At 41.2% G+C, this 16,593-nt stretch overlaps 1 protein-coding gene across 1 annotated transcript in view; it reads left to right on the top strand.

Moving 5' to 3' along the window:
- Window positions 1-16,593, top strand: part of STXBP6 (syntaxin binding protein 6) — a 267,808-nt gene that overhangs the window by 80,419 nt on the left and 170,796 nt on the right. Inside the window, exon 2 of the mRNA XM_059181812.1 lies at window positions 6,294-6,482. Within this exon, the coding sequence (XP_059037795.1) occupies window positions 6,329-6,482 (154 nt within the window). The 5' untranslated portion in view covers window positions 6,294-6,328. The remainder of the gene's footprint in view (window positions 1-6,293; window positions 6,483-16,593) is intronic.

Raw genomic sequence — 16,593 nt, 5'->3', positions numbered from 1 at the left:
TGAGACTTTTAACCAGAGGATGTGAGAATGAGAGGGAACTGGGGGAGTCCAGAAAGATTACATCAAATCCACGGGATTTGGTGTTCGGTTACTTATTATGGCGGGGAGTGGGAGATTGTGGTTGGAGGGTTTGAAGGAAAATGCAGAGTCTAGGTTAACTCTCAGTGGAAATGCTCCATTGGCAGCTAGGTAAGTGAATTCAAAGCCAGGAAGGCAGAGGGAGCTGGATGCATGATTACTGTCATCAGATTGAAGTTGTGTGTGTAGCATTTCAAACATGAAGTGGCGGTGAGGAGGAGAACCTTAGTTCTCGCATTTATTTTTTTACCTTCTTTTCTTTTAAGATTTTATTTATTTATGTGACAGAGAGAGAGAGAGACCACAAATAAGCAGAGAGGCAGGCAGAGAGAGAGGGAGGAAGCAGGCTCCCTGCTGATGCAGGCTTGATCCCAGGCTTGATCCCAGGATCCTGAGATCATGACCTGAGCCGAAGGCGGAGGCTTAACCCACTGAGCCACCCAGACACCCCAATTTCTAAGTTATTGGAAGTCACCTCACCAGAGTTCCTGTGTACTAGAGAAAACCAGCTGATTCTCTCCCAAAGTCTCCCCGGCAGGCATCGCTCTCATTGGAGAATCCTAAAACTTGGTATCAGCTTGCTTTGAGTGCATCCACCTTAGAGTCAAGTCATATTCACTGGTTAAAGAAGGTGATGTCTAAAGCCAGGGATTCTGGTTCCTCGTTGACATTGGGAACATAACTGCTGTCCAGTGCAGAATACTTGTATATTGGCATAGCCAGTGCAAAAAATGTGATCAGAAGATTGCATGCTACACATGGCACCCAGACAGGGACATTGCTGAGGTTAGAGCAGTCAGTTTGCCTTGATAATATTAAGCTAAATAGATAACTGTATTTCACCAAAGGTGCTCTTGCAACTCAGGTGAGAAATATTTGAAGCCTGTAGGCCATACCCCCAGTCTGCATGATAGCTGCAAAGGGCAACTATGATTAAGGGCATCTGCAGTTTTTACTTGCTGGAGCCCCTAGCATCCATCCTTATCTCCTGACCACAGAGGACAAGTGCCCATTCCTCTCCTGGAAGGAAAGAACATCTTCCATCTGTACCCTTTACTTATGTACTTCATCTGCTGAATCCTGAGATCATAGGATTTTAAAGTTCCTTCTTTGAAAGTTAATCCCATTTCCTGGTTACTTGTGGGGGTGGAGGGCCCCTACCACAGTAGCCACATACTAACAAAAGTGGATATGGATTAGGTGGCTTACAGCAAGAAGAAGATAGATAGAAATGCCCTGGGAAATATTAAACTAACTGAGATTAGTTTCTACAATTACCCCTTAAGGCAGCCAGATGCTTTGACTTGCAAATCATATTGTAGGTTGGTTTCTTGGATGGAAAAGCTTTGTAATTATAGCCTACAGAAGCTGTAGACCAGGAAGAGAAAAAACTTCCATGGGGTTGTGGGGAAGGAAAACTAATATTCTTTCTACCCTTCTGAGTTTTTAGCTGAGACCCCTATAATAAAAGACAATAATAAGAGAACAACTTAGGGGGCACCTGGGTGGCTCAGTGGGTTAAAGCCTTTGCCTTCAGCTCAGGTCATGATCCCAGGGTCCTGGGATCCAGCCCCGCATCGGGCTTTCTGCTCAGCAGAGAGCCTGCTTCCTCCTCTCTCTCTGGCTGCCTCTCCACGTACTTGTGATCTCTGCCTGTCAAATAAATGAATAAAATCTTAAAAAAAAAAAAAAAAAGAGAGAGAACAACTTAGCACAGATGCCTCATGGCTACCTGGGAGAGCACGTATCCTCAGGGATACCATGGATACCAGGAAAGAACGAGGAACTCTCTGAAAATCCTTGGAATTCAGGGTTAAAGACCATCCCAATAAGGAAAGGGGAACAGGGATGTAGGACTCTTAGGGGATTAGAGTAAATGATTTTTAGAAAAGATTGAGGGCACCCTTAGAAGAACAAATGGGGAATGTGATAGTCTGTGAGAAAATCTGTCCTTGGTGTGGTGTCCTCTTCTAGTCTCCTCTCCTGTGACAAGTGTCCTTCTTCTCTGGTTGATGAAACTCTAGGGTAGGGGATTTACTGAGTTCCATTTAAAGGATCTGTCTTCAGGCAGATGAGGGGAGTTCAGACAAAGTCTCTGCTCACATTCACTTTTTCCAGATGCCTTCAGTTCAAAATTATCAAAATACTGAAGTGGCATTATTTTGGGGTGACCTATATTGGTGTGGCACATCCTGCTACCGTCAGCACAATGTAGATTAGAGTACATTTGGTCAGTGGCATACCAGTAATGCTGTATTCATCTTGTTTCCTTATAGTGGGGTTCCCAGCCTTGGGCTGGACATTGATTTACCAACAAGAGGTAGGTTTTGATAAAGTCGCTTGCTTGAATCAAGAGAGAAAATCCTGTACATCTCTTCCTGTATTCTTTCCCAAGAATACATTCCTTTCTATCCCCTAGTTCCTCATTAGGTGGTTGGCTTCAAATTAGGTGTCAGGGTGGCTGCATGAGAACCAGTTAGAGAATTGTTTAAAACACAAATTCGGGGCGCCTGGGTGGCTCAGGAGGTTAAAGCGTCTGCCTTCAGCTCAGGTCATGATCTCAGGGTCCTGGGATCGAGCCCCGCATCAGGCTCTCTGCTCATCAGGAGGCCCGCTTCCCTTCCCCTCTCTCTTCCTGCCTCTCTGCCTACTTGTGATCTCTGTCAAATGAATAAATAAAACCTTAAAAAAAAAAAAAGTACACACACAAATTCCTGGGAGGTTGGGTGAGCCTGGTGATGGATATTACGAATAGAGCACTGGGTGTGTTGTATAAACAATGAATTCTGGAATAGTGAAAAGAAATTTAAAAAATAAGTAAAAATTAACAAAAAAAACCCCACACAAATTCCACTGTACAGTCCCGTTCCCAGGGTGGTGTTAAAAACATATACACAAGTGCAGTCGCATAGGGCTGCTAATATTATTGTCCTGGACAAAAACTTTCGACAATTTCCCATAGAATGCATTTAGTAATCTCCTACTAGTGAGTTTCCTGAGGGTGAAGTCTATAAATTCCTCATCCTGAAAACAATACAGAGCCTTTCATAAAATAGACCATGGATCCATATTTAGAGAGTTTCATACCATGAATGAGGAAGAAGCTTTGGTAAAGTTGAGTTTCTCTTTTGCAAATCCCTTCTGGTATGGATGGCTACATTTACTCAGTTTCTGCAAGCTCAGAGGGTCTTTTATTTTTCATACTCTAGTAGAATTAATTAAAATTTTCCATTTTTAAGAGTTTATTATGATTCATGCACTAGAATAAGAGATTTGCATACACTATTCCATTTAATTCTTTCAATAGTTCCATGAGGTGGGTGAAGATCTCTCCAAGTTGCAGATAGTAAACCAAGGGTCTGGAATTTTAAGAGATTTTACCCAGTCTCATGTAGCTCTTCAGTATTGGCACTGGAATTTGAATCCGGGTTTGTTTTGATTCCAAAACCTGTGCTCAGTGAAGTTACTGGTTTTATTTTTCCTGTTTTTTCGTCATGCTTTGTTTGTTATTTTTGTGCTTGGCTATTAAATATCAGTATATGGAGGGGGGCATCTGGGTTTCACAGTTGGTTAAGCATCCAACTTTTGGTTTTGGCTCAGGTTGTGGTCTCAGGGTCCTGAGACTGAGCCCCCTGTCAGGCTCCACACTTCCTGCAGAATTTACCTGAGATTCTCTCTCCTTCTCTCACTGCCTCTCTCCCAGTGCACTCACACATGTGAACGTGTGTGCACTCTCTCTCTCTAAAATAAATAAGTAAATCTTAAAAACAAAAAATAGTAAAAGGTCATTTCCATTTCTTAACAGTTTCTCAAAAGAAGAGGAGGATTTTCTAAAAGTTTGGTAAAACATGCGTGCTCCTTCTTTTTTCCCCCCTGGCAAATTTTACACAATCACAATCAAATGACAGCTTTTTATTTCTTTAACCACAATTTTAGAAAAATGTGAATCTAGGATAGAAAAGCAAAAGCCATACCACAGTTAGAAAGGCACTGGTCAGAGAATGCCTGGTGAGTTTGGGGATATGACGTGTTGTCTGCATTGCTTATAGAATGTTGGAAACTGCTGTGCTCCTGCTGGCTTTCTTTCTCACATGTCCCCAAAGGGTGAGAAGTGTGAGAGAGGCCTTGTTTTGCTCTCCTTTTAAAAATGTCCCTATAAATTATAACACCCTCACCCTGCCTAGGAAAGTCACCGGATAAATCATAGTGGGGAGAGTTCTGTTTGCTAACTTCTGGAAAATCACAGAGTGTCAGTTAGTGGTGAGCACACTGAAAGCTGGGCCCCCTACAGTGTTGTCATAATGTTCTCAGCCAGTATGAAGAACCTGGTAGTGATGATAAAATGTCATGATCAGAGCACAAATAGATCTGGCTGTAGAACTCTATAATACGCAACAGAGATATTGGCAGATATAATAAAAAACAGCACTTTGTATTCTTTATTCTAGGTGCTACTAAGAAAACCTGTTCTATTACAGAATTGAAACCAGGAGAAATTTTTTTTATTTTTATTTACTTATTTATTTCTTTTTAGCCAGAGGAATGCTCTTTTTAAATATATATCTTTCCTATGACAAAGTTCCTAATGGATAGCTATGTTGGGATCATTTGTGAATCTTGCATTAGGAGGGATGATCTTCTGGTTTTCCCTCCTAAAGCAAAACCATTGATGTAGTGGCTTAAGCCTCTGCCTTCAGCTCAGGTTGTGATCCCAGGGTCCTGGGATCAAGCCCCACATCAGGCTCTCTGCTTCGCGGGGAGCCTGCTTCCTCCTCTCTCTCGGCCTGCCTCTCTGCCTACTTGTGATCTCTGTCTGTCAAGTAAATAAATAAAATCTTAAAACAACAACAACAAAAAGCAAACCTTTGATGTAGTCAGCAGTCAACTCCTGGAGAACAGGGACCGTGTCCTAAATAATTCTTTTATCTCTAATACTGAGCCTAGAAATGGCACATAGTAGGTGTTTGCCAGTGGCTCAATTTTGCAGCAGGCTGCCCAGCTCTTTGAGCTGCTGTTACCATGTAGAGCTGGGCTACTGATCCATTTGCAGGCTTTCTGAATATTCTGTATGATCCGCATGGCCAACCCACACACCTGTCTGCCCCTCTAGTTCTGATTTGTTAGTTAAACAAATGGTAGTTACCATTAAGACACAGACTGTGACCAGGATGATGGGGCAGAAAACGTTTACTTGAGTTGCTGCTGAGGTTTTTTGAATGAGAAGGTTAAAATTCAGACTGATCTTGAATATAATAGACACAAAGAAGAAGAATTAAGACCATTAGGGAGGTATAACTTCTGAAAAACTAAATATAACATGGGGACTGGATGTATGTGAGTTTGGTAGTGGGGAGAGGAGAGACTCATTGTGAGTCAGAAACATACTGCTTTATCTTCTTAATTATTGGGCACACATTGCCAGTTATCCACAAGAGCATGACATGTGGGAACTGCTGGGAAACATTTCCAAAATACTTAGCCTTAGTCAGATTTTTTTTTTAGAATTCTGTGTCCACTCTGGGTGAAGAAAAATGTGGAGAATTTGTCAAGGGTCCGGAGCATGGCAGCTATACGCAGAGGACCGTTGGAAAATAGGACCCACTGAAAAAAGGCTAATAAATAAGAATTAATTATTTAGCGTGATCCAGAGCAGCTAACGGGTGATTAAATTAATGGTCTTCTGTTGCATGTAGGGTTATTATGTAGAAGATGATATAATTATTTCCACTGTGAATAGAATTAGGGAAATGGATTTATATTAGAGTTAACGGAGATTTTGAAAGAGCATAAAGAACTTCGTGACTTTAAGGATCGTTGGGTAGTGGAAAGAGTTCTCAACTGGAAATGTGAAACCATGTTTCTTACGGCATAGGAGGCATAGGAACGGGGCAGGGGGTGGGTAGTGCTCGCCAGTTACAGTTAGGTACAAATGGGATAGAGATTGACGAACTTTCTAGGTAACATTTTGAGCTGTTTATCTCCGTAGTATTTGGCATTTTCAGTGAGTACCTCAGCATTCCTTTCTTTTTTTATATTTTTCACAGCACTAATGGGAAGATCTTACTTTTCATGATTCTGCAGTGCATTTCAAGCAAGGGAGCGAGTTTAAACAACAAATTGGAAATTACTTCACCTGCAAATCAACTTGCCGCTTACTCTGATAGGAGCCTTACTATATTGTCAGTTCAACTTGCCTTTTCTTTTTTCTTCTTTAGAAAACTCACTGTGTGCCCTCCTCAGTTGTTCTACAATGAGTGCCAAGTCTGCCATCAGCAAGGAAATTTTTGCTCCTCTTGACGAAAGAATGCTGGGAGCTGTCCAAGTCAAGAGGAGGACAAAGAAGAAGATTCCTTTCTTGGCAACCGGGGGTCAAGGAGAATATTTAACATATATCTGCCTGTCAGGTAATGAAAACCAGACAGTGATATTATTAAAACAGCTTCATTTTAAAACATTTAATTCTCAGGTATCCAAGAGGATCATACACCCAGCTTTTGTATACATCTGCTCTCCTAACTCCTGTTTCCAGTTTCTCTGTTTTCTTCTCTGGTCCTTATTTACTAGTGGCACCTCTACTTTTGAGGTTGCTTTGTATGGGAAAGGTTAATGAAGTTCAATTTTAAATGTATTTTCCAGTTCATTGCTAAGGGTTTGACAGACACATTTGTTCGTCCAGACTTTCCTTCCGGAAGACATTGTCAGAAAGTGGGTTCTCCTCTAGGATTTCTTGTCTTAGAATAAGTCCTTGTATTTGGGTAATTGTCATTACTAGCAGCCTGAATTTCATTGGCTTTCTTTTTCTTAACAGTTGCCAGTACTCAGTAATAGTTTGTCTCAAGATAAATATCGACACCTTATGGAATGTGAGAAAGTAGACTCCACTCCCAAATCATTGCTTTGCCTGACAGCTGTTCCTTGTCAGGAAGAGGCATCTGTTCTATTAAGCTTAGAATTTTGTTGGATTATTTTTTCTCCTTCTGCTTGTGATTATAGATGTGTGGGATTTACTGTGGGTTCATACCAAGTTTTTGAGATAAAATTTGGAGAAGTTTTCCATGGAGTTGTGGTGATACTAATCTGAATACTTACCTGGGGCACTTGTAACAAATCGAATAATACGTCTTGTAACTGGCCAATAGAAGAATTAATCTTACCTTAATTCATCTTTCCTTCCTTCAGTTGTGGCTTGGGAATAAAACTTAATTTTTTGTACCCATTTTTAAATTTAAAAAAAAAATAAAAACAGCATCTGATCTTTATCAGAATTCAGTGTGTAGATAGGTTTGTTCCAGAAAGAACATGTAAAGATTTTTTAAAAAAAAGAAGACTATATAAAGATAATGATAAGACTATATTTTAGTTTATTTCCTTTTTAAGATTTATTTCTTTATTTGACAAAGGGAGAGAGCACAAGCAGGAGGAGCAGCAGAGGGAGGGGTAGAAGCAGGCTCCTCGCTGAGCAGGGGGCCTGACAGGGGGTTTGGGGATCATGACTTGAGCCGAAGGCATATGCTTAACCAACTGAGCCACCCAGGCGCCCCTGTATCTCAGTTTATAATAAAATGACAACATAACCTTTTGGTAAGAATGTTTCTTCAGTGGTTAGGAGAAAGCTTTCATTTAAATGAGTGTGAGAGAATTGACCTTGCAATATTGGTCTTCCTTTCTGAATTCCAAATAAGGATTAGATTAGTAAAATTGGGTTATAATTGGACGACATTTGCATTTCCTTAGCATGCTGGGTAGTGCTTGGCATATAATAGGCCCTTGGTTAGTATCTACCAACTAAGTGAAAGAAAGAAAGCCTTTTCTGATTACCTTCCTAGTATTTTTGTTAATGAGATTCAGGTCTTCAAAACATCTTCGTAGTCTTAAATTTCAAATCTAGAGTTTTGCTAGCACTGATAATGAATAGATGCAGTACAGTAAATTCGTGTGTATGTTTGGGCTGAGCCAAACATGAGCTGAGTAGGGACCCATAGTGATTGTAATTTTATTAATTTCTATTCGGTCTGTGTTTCATGGAGATTTCTTGAAGATGGGTAGTTGAAGAAAAGATGGATGATCTAAGAGTCCCTAGAGTGTTGCCTGGTACGTACCTCTCTAACTGGAAAAGCCGGCTGTCTGTTTGCATGTGAGGCATATGCTGCTGTCAGCCTATTTCTGATCATGAAGTCTGCAAGAGGGAAACAGGGACTCTGCCTGCCTGTCTCAAGAAACAGCAGAACCATATCCCCCTGCCACGGGAGATCCTGACTTGGACTCCTCCAGTAACGGCATTTCCCTTGCGGATTACCCAGACTTTACATTTAAATTCGAAGCTATGAGACTTGCTTTTTCAGAATTCAATTCTGACAGAGGAAAATAGTTTATCCTGATAGCCTTTCTCCTTTTCATGGATCTGAATTGAGGGATGATAGTTGGTAAAGTAGATCTCACATTTAAGCAGATGGTTTAATGGAAGCTGCGTCAGGAGAAGACCAGGCCAACTTTGACTCCCAAGGTTTTTGCAGTTTGATTTTTCTTCTCATTGAGAAGGGAACAGTCCTCTTTATCTTCTCGCTTACATGAAGCTTAGAGGCGTATCGCTCACATCTCTGATGAGGTGATGTTTTAATCGACAAGTAATTAATTACTCAGATATTTATTAAGTACTTTTTATGTGCCGAGCGCTCTAAGCACGGGCGTATATATGGTTAGGAGAAAAACCCACGAAGCTGACTTTGTTTGAGGGGAAAGGAGCAGCAGGCATTAATCAACTAGTCACTAAAATACATATGATTATTAACTGCAAAAAGGCTAAAAAGAAAAAAAAGAATGCAGTAATGGGAATGTATATGTGAGGAGAATTTGGCCCAGCTCGAAGAAGCCAGAGCTGCGAGTAAAGTAGAGTCTTCCTGGTTCTGAAAAGAGATGGTGTATGTGCCTCAAACATTCCTGGCAGAGGGAAGGGCAGCCTTATTAAAAGACTGTGCTGGATTTTGAGTTGCTCCTTTTCTCCTTCTCGGTTTAAGGATGACTTCTGTGTAGATCCACTCACATAGGCAGGTGCAAAGTGGAAGCAGAGCCCTGGAAAGGAAGCGTCCTTCCTGCTATTAGTGTGAACCATCAAGCTTTCTGGGAGGTCAGGCTTTTCTGCTCTTGCAGTTTGCCTAATGAAAACCGGCTCTCCATTCTGAACGGGCAGAATGTGCTCAAATTAGGGCAACGTCTGCAAATAGTATGTAACCACTTTTCAAACAGCAGAAAGAGTTAAATTTTTTTAAGGGAAGACTATCACAGCTTTCAAAGCTTGCCAACATACGCATATAAGCCTGGGTGTTTTATATATCCCGTGTCTTACTGATTTTTGTATGTGTGAACTCTACCCACCCCTCACCCCCCAGTGTCTGGCAGAATTTAAAATCTGTAAGGTTGAGGCCTGTGATCCCAAGAGTTATTATTTTTGGAGAGAATTGCATATCCTCTGGAGGAATCCAGAAAGATGATAGAGCAGGGAAAATAAGATGATCTTTCTTGGGACGCCTGGGTGGCTCAGTTGGTTAAGCAGCTGCTTTTGGCTCAGGTCATGATCCCAGTGTCCTGGGATCAAGTCCCACGTCAGGCTCCTTGCTTGGCGGGGAGCCTACTTCTCCCTCTGCCTCTGCCTGCCATTCTGTCTGCCTGTGCTCGCTCTCACTCCTCTCTCTCTGACAAATAAATAACCTTATCTTTCATCTGCTCTGTGAGGAAGATAGAAGCTAACCCTCACCTTTATACAAATGAGAAGTTCTCCCAGGTGTCCTTTTTGAGCCCTCAGACAGAAGCAGGTATGTATCATGTAAACCTGTGTATGCATTGATTGGATCTAAATGTCAGTGCCTCCTAAGGGCCTTATGGCACCTGGCACATTGCCAAGTACAGACACACTATCCACTGTGCTTAAACAGAAGATTCTATTTAAATTTGTAGCTTACTACTTATCTGATTTTATACTTTAGACTTTGAAATTTAGGACTGTTAACTCCAAGTATAAAGGGAGCCCCACCTACAATAATTTCTACAGTTGGCTGCTCCCTCCGTGATATTTGGCTCTGTAAAACTAAACTGGAAATGTGCTCAGAAGTTAAAAATCAGTTTATTATTAGAGGCCAGTTATCTACTGAACATTCCATAATTTTATACTATGTATTTTCCTGATCCTGTTTTAATTCAGTATATGAAGTGTCTAATGCTAGCCTTCACATTCATGAGAGGATTAAAATCTTTCCGTGGCTTTTATTCGTTGTCCCCATAAAAAGAAGCATTAAGAAATTTTAATTTTTGTGATTAAATACATTCTTTTACATGTTTTGTTGAAACCAAATCTTAATCTTTCGAAAATGATTTTAGATGGTTAGAGAGCAAAATTTTTTTATTTAAAAAAAGTTCTGAATGGTCTTTGATGAAATAATTTATGTAAATGAATCCCCGCTGAAGGTAGTGATATGGGATGGGGGCCTAAAACCTGGCAGTACTGCTCTTTATCTCAGTGGCTGCCAATCCTAGGTATTTCTTAGAATCACCTTGAGAACTTTCCAAAATCCAGATCTAGGTGTGCTACTACTGCAGCCCCAGGGGGAGTGGTAAAACTTACTGTGTTTGGAAAGTTATTGTGCTCAAGATTCTGAAGCTGAGGTTGAAAAGCTTCACTATGTTGGGAGTTAACACTCTGGGGTGTCTTCTCAGTCCATCTGACATAACGATACATTCTCAGTACTATATTCTATTCAAAAAATACTTGGTCTCTTTTGTGTTGACTGGCCATGGTCCAAGCTCTGAATTTTTCTGGGCTTCACTTTATTCAGCTGACAAGTTCAGCGGTTTCTTTGGGTTCTGAGTTTGAGGATTCTGAACCTCTTGGAAGTTTTATGCCAGATCTTATTCTTATTCCACACATGTCATGGGGGGAGAAGTTCAGGCTGTTAAGTAATAGGAAATGGACACTTAAATCATTTATGAGGGGTTGAGAGCATTCCTTGTAGGCTGTTATTAGAATTGGAGTAAGCAAAGTTAATTGTCAGCGATCTGGCATATAAAGAAGTTTTCTTTTTAAAAAAAAAAAAATATATATATATATATTTATTTATTTATTTTAGAAAAAGTGAGTGATGGGAGGGCAGGGAGAGAGAGAGAGAGAGAATCTCAAGCAGACTCCACACTGAGTGCAGAGCCTCAGTGTGGAGACACAGGGCTCAATCTCGCAACCCTGAGATCATGACCTGAGCTGAAATCAAGAGTCTGATGTTTACCCAACTGAATCACCCAGGGGCTCCTAGAAAGAAATTCTTTTTTATCCACTTTCTAATTCTGACTGGACCTTTTGTAAGGTCTCTAAATATTAGAAGAGCAAGAAAAGAGAAGAATACAAGACAAATGAAATTTGATGTTGCTAGGAATGGTTTATTTAGGAACGGTGAATTAACTTTCCAAAAGTTCTTATCCAGGAAGATGAAAAAATCCACACCAAACTCAGAGGTATGCAAATATATTCACAGGGAAAGAAGAAGTAAAAAACAACTATAATAATGATATGTATTTATTTTTCTTTATTTATAGAAGTAGTCCATATTACTGGAACTATGAATCTTTCAAGAAATTATGTAGAAAAAAATTAAAACCCTTTGTTTATATTGTTTGTTATAATTCCAGTTAATCCTTGCAACATTCCTATCTGTGAGGTGGTATGTTTTTCATTTCACAGGTGAAGGGGCCAGTTCTCATCAAAGGTCATGACATCCCAGAGTCGCCATTTTGGGAATGACAAACTGGGAAATCCAGCCAGTCCTTATTACCCGACTGCCCGTGCTCGCACCGCCACAGTGCCTCATTTCTTCTGACTTAAGTCATGAAGGGGGTGTGGTATAGAGAGGGCCATGTTTTTAACAAGTAGATTCCTCCCTAACCCTTCAAAACTGATAAGACATTGAACAGTTTTGACTTACACTGTATCTCACCATTTCTGAGATTATTGACTAATAGACTCTCCGATGTTTGTAATATGCATCAGAATAAGCCTTTTTGCTCTTTATTAGAAAGATTCGGCATATAAATCCAGCCTTAAAACTTTAAGCCACTCTAGAAGACGATGCAATAAAAAGTTATTTCTACTGCCTTGGTTATAATTCTTTTTAGATCCTCTCTTATTTTATAAAAATGCAGTATCCTGTTACACTTAGATGGAGAATTTGGCTCTTTTGTGTATGTGGCTAGACACATTTGATGAAAACATTTGTAACAACAATAATCCTTGGTTAGGTGGAGGTAAAAGAAGAGAGAGTGTTTTCTGAAATGTCTTCTGGCCCAGTAGATCCTGTCACCAGGCATCATTCATAAATGACCTTCAGTGTAGCTCCTGCCATGCCCCTATCACTGGATTCATTGCGCAATACAGTTAGGTTGGCACCGAGCCCACCTTCGAATTAGTGATAGTAATACTAGTAGTAGTAATGGTATTTATTGAGTTCCTATATCAGGCATGGTTCCTTCTGCTTTATATATATTAACTCATTTAGTCCTTACAGCAGTATTAGGGGGCAGATAACAGTACTGTCTTCACTTTGTAGAAGAGGAAACTGAACATACAAGACTAAATTAATTATCTTGCCCAAGATCATCAGCTTAGGAGTTACCAAACAGGGATTTGAACCGAGGTAGTTTGATTGTAGGTCTGTATCCCCTTAACCACTGTGCTCCCCTCTCACAGAAGAATTTTATGAGCAAGAATTTCCCAAACTAAATCTCTTTTCTGTCCCTCCTTACACAACTTGAGAGAGAATCATGTCTTGGTATTACTCTGACTTCCTACATGTTTAAGCCTTGGTTGGTTTCGGCTGGATGGTGACCATCCTGTGCACCAATAACTGTTAAGAAAGCATATCAGAATGATAATGGATGTGTTTGACTCTTAGAGAAAATCCGGAGAGGTTCCTGACAGGAACACTGCCGTGTGTGAACTTGTTTTGTTCAGTTATATAACAGAAAAAAAGTGGATGTCTGAACATTTTTTTTTAGAGCCTCTTTGGTGGTTCTAGAGCTCTTCCTGTGAAAACCGGTGGTAATAATATTTATGTCTCCTAAAGCCTTGTGAATAGGACATTCCAAAAATGGATAATTAAGCCCTTAACAGGTATTATCTCATGTAATCCTCACAACGGTCTTGTGATGTGGCTTCTGCAGACAAACCAGCCAAGGCTTCAAGTGGGTGAGTGCATGATGGTGCAAGGGGCCCTGCCACGGCAGCAGGGCAGGACGGGGCGTGACACACGGCTGTGCCCATCTTCATCCCAAGTGTGCAGCTTTTTCATTTTTTTCCAGGACAGGGCTCGGTCTGAGAAACAAAACTCTCCCCTTCCTTAAAAACAATGTGGCAGCGTTCCTTGAGCAGAGCGTTTTAATCTCTGAAGGCTTAGAGGATATGCTGTCAACCACTTGAGCTTTTCTAGTGGTTTAGCACGCCAACGGAGTTTTCTTTTTCCATTCTCTCATGTATGCGCTCCAGTACTAAAGCCAGATGGAAACAAGGGAAAACTCTTGACAGAGGCTGGTGCCAAAACATTTCATTTAAAAAGGAAACTCCATCTGTGTGCTCTTCTACCACACAGTCCACTGTTAAGAGCAGCCATCTCACAGCGGATTCACTTATGTTCGCTTTGATTAACGTTGACTTGATGGCAAAGGTAAGAGCAAGCGTTGGATAGGGCGATCGCAGACGGAGGCAGCTCTCCTCCTGGAACTTGGCCAGCAAGCCGCTTTGTACCTGGCAGCAGCTGCCGACCAGAAGGTCAGGGTCTAAATCCATGCACCTGCACTCTTCAGTGGTGGTGGTCGTCTAAGTTGCCATGTGTAGGAGTTGGTGCTCTTGGCGGTTTCCGTTTGTCAGTCGTGTAGTCAGAGGTGCTCAAGGATGCTGGCGGTAATTCCTGCTCCCTGCTTGCTTCTAGCCCAGCTGTACAGAACACAGGCTTCAGGGTGAGACTGACTTAGGGGGAAATCCTGGCTATAGTAACTCTTTGAGACTCAGTTTTCTCATCTGTAAAATGGAAATAATATCTGTATCCCCCAAGGATTTCTTAAAGATGAACTGAGCTCTGGGTGTAAATAAGGCCTGATACATAAGAAGCCTCCAGCTTTATGAGCAACGTTATTATCTTGTCACTAAATGGGGCACCCACTGGTTCCTGCTATACAAAAGTAATTCATCTGCAGTTTTTTTTTTTTAGAAAACACGTTAATATACGTCTGTGAGAGGTTTCTGTGACACACAGAAGGCAGAACCGCAGGAAAGCCCAGGTTTGTCTTGGCAGTTTCCCCCTTCCCCTTCCATACTTTTTTTTTTTCCCTTCCCTTTGAAGCTTGCTTTCCCCTCCCCTCTTTGTCCCATCCGTGCCAGGGAGCTCACGGTCATTCTGGCTCCCAATTTCTAAATCAAGCTCCTCTTAATTCTCTATGTTCCAAAATGACTCTGCACCAACCCCCGTCAAACTAGAAATGGAGTGGGTGTGGTGGGGGGGGAATGCATATCACACTTACGTTTCTGAAAGCCTGAAGACTTCCTGTCTGATTTCATGGGTGTTTGTGCCTTACTGGTACACTGGAGGCTGAAGTTGATGTGTTTAGGCCTCTTTATCCAATTTCGTGGGGAGTTAGAACTGGCTTGGTTGGTGGAGTTCCTGTCCCTGAAATGGGAGATGTTATTTTCCTACACCTATCTTCATGGGATCAAAAGAAAAAATGGAAACAAAATAAATCAAAACATTCTCTGGGGTCAGTCAAGTGCACTTTAAGCAAACAGCAGAAGTGGGAGAGGCTGGTACAAACGCCTGTGGACCCAGCTTTTAAGCCCAGATCAGGTTCTTATTTGCCCAAGTCTTTCCTGTTACCCTTCCTTTAAAGAGAGAACAAGTATGAATGATATTCATCTCCCAGAATCCATCCCAGTTACAGTCGTGCTGCACCATATGCAGAATTTTCCACAAGAAACTATAAATAACCCCAAGGACAGTGAGTTTTCCAGGTTGTCCAGTACCGTGGAGAATAAATGACCAGTTGGTCACCATGCTCCAAGCTTGAGCACATCTGTCGTATTTGTAATAGCACTTAGCCCTGCTGGATGTTTGTCAGTTTACTTTCTGTTTATGTCCCCAGACTGCCAGCCCCTGGAGGGTCTGAACCAGGCTGTAGACGCCTCTCTGTCCCCGGTGGAATGGTTGAAGTGCCTGGCGGGGGATGGGGAGGGAATCAGGCAATATTCCATTCTTCTGAGACTGCACCATGGACACACTTTCTGGGTCGGAGCTCCAGGCTGCGAACTCACATATTGGCTCGGCATTCTACCAACAGGAGCTGCTGTGGCCCTTGTTGGTTTTTTCTTGCTTTTGTTCACACTAAGATGTTGCCAGTTGATCTTGTTTCTTCTTGGAATTCATCAGGTTACCGAGCAGTTATTATTCTGCCTATAGGCCCAGTTACTAGGCAGAAAAGCACGGATTTCCCTGATTTATTCAAGCTTTTACAATCATCCAAAATGAGCAATTTATAAATGCTTCCATTGTAACATATGGTGGGGAAGCTGTTATCTCAATTTGTGAAGTACCTGACTGTTTCTCCTGAAGAAATTCATATTAGGGAGGAATAAATGACCATTTAATAGCATTGAATATATCAAAACTTCTCCTGAATACTCTTTCCCCATAGGAATTGATTTCAGTTCTATATTTCCTTAAAAAGGGCTTTCAGGGGGAAAATGGAAACTCTGGTTTTATTGAAACTCTCTCTGAGAATATTCATACTGCCCTCCCCACACACATACAATTTAACTCAAATTGTTTTTCATCCACCACACGTGGATCCCACGTGGCTTAGGTTATAGACCCCGTGCCCAACTGCATTTTGATGTCTGTATTCAGTTTCACAAATTATGCTGCTCTCAGAAGTCTACAGGGTTGGGTGGGGAGCACACCTGGCAGGTGGGTCGGAGATGGCAAGCCTTGGTGCCTTGAGACCTGAATGCTCATTTTCGTAAAAGGAAGCAATAGAGTTGAGAATGGCCCTCTCTGGTTTCCAGCTAAGACAAGCAAGTAGCAGTTCTGTAAGTGTGTCTCTCTGGTCAGAATCCTTTCCATCTTGCAGGTAAGTAGGAATCAACTGTGTCTGGGGACCCACGACTGTTTAAGTATATTTCTCCCAGTATATGTACATGTGTCATCAGTAACATAGAAAGTGTCACTGACAGAAAGAACGAACAACAGTAGGAAAAATCATGTAAAAGTCTGATTTGGCTTTTCAGTTTCTTGTTTTTTAGTACTCTTCCCCTATCTAGTAGTCTGTTTTGTCCTCTCTTTTTCATTTAAAATAGTAACAAAATTTTTTATTATCTACTCTTTGTAAAGGTAATTTTAATGGATTTTTGAGTACCACAGAGCATTTATCCATTTATCTGCTGCTGGATATTGTTGGTTTTTTTTTTCAATATTCACAGTGAGAAATCAGGAACTT

The sequence above is a fragment of the Mustela lutreola genome, chromosome 7 (genome assembly GCF_030435805.1).
Source record: "Mustela lutreola isolate mMusLut2 chromosome 7, mMusLut2.pri, whole genome shotgun sequence".
NCBI lineage: Eukaryota > Metazoa > Chordata > Mammalia > Carnivora > Mustelidae > Mustela > Mustela lutreola.
This window is presented reverse-complemented; position numbering and strand designations above follow the sequence as displayed.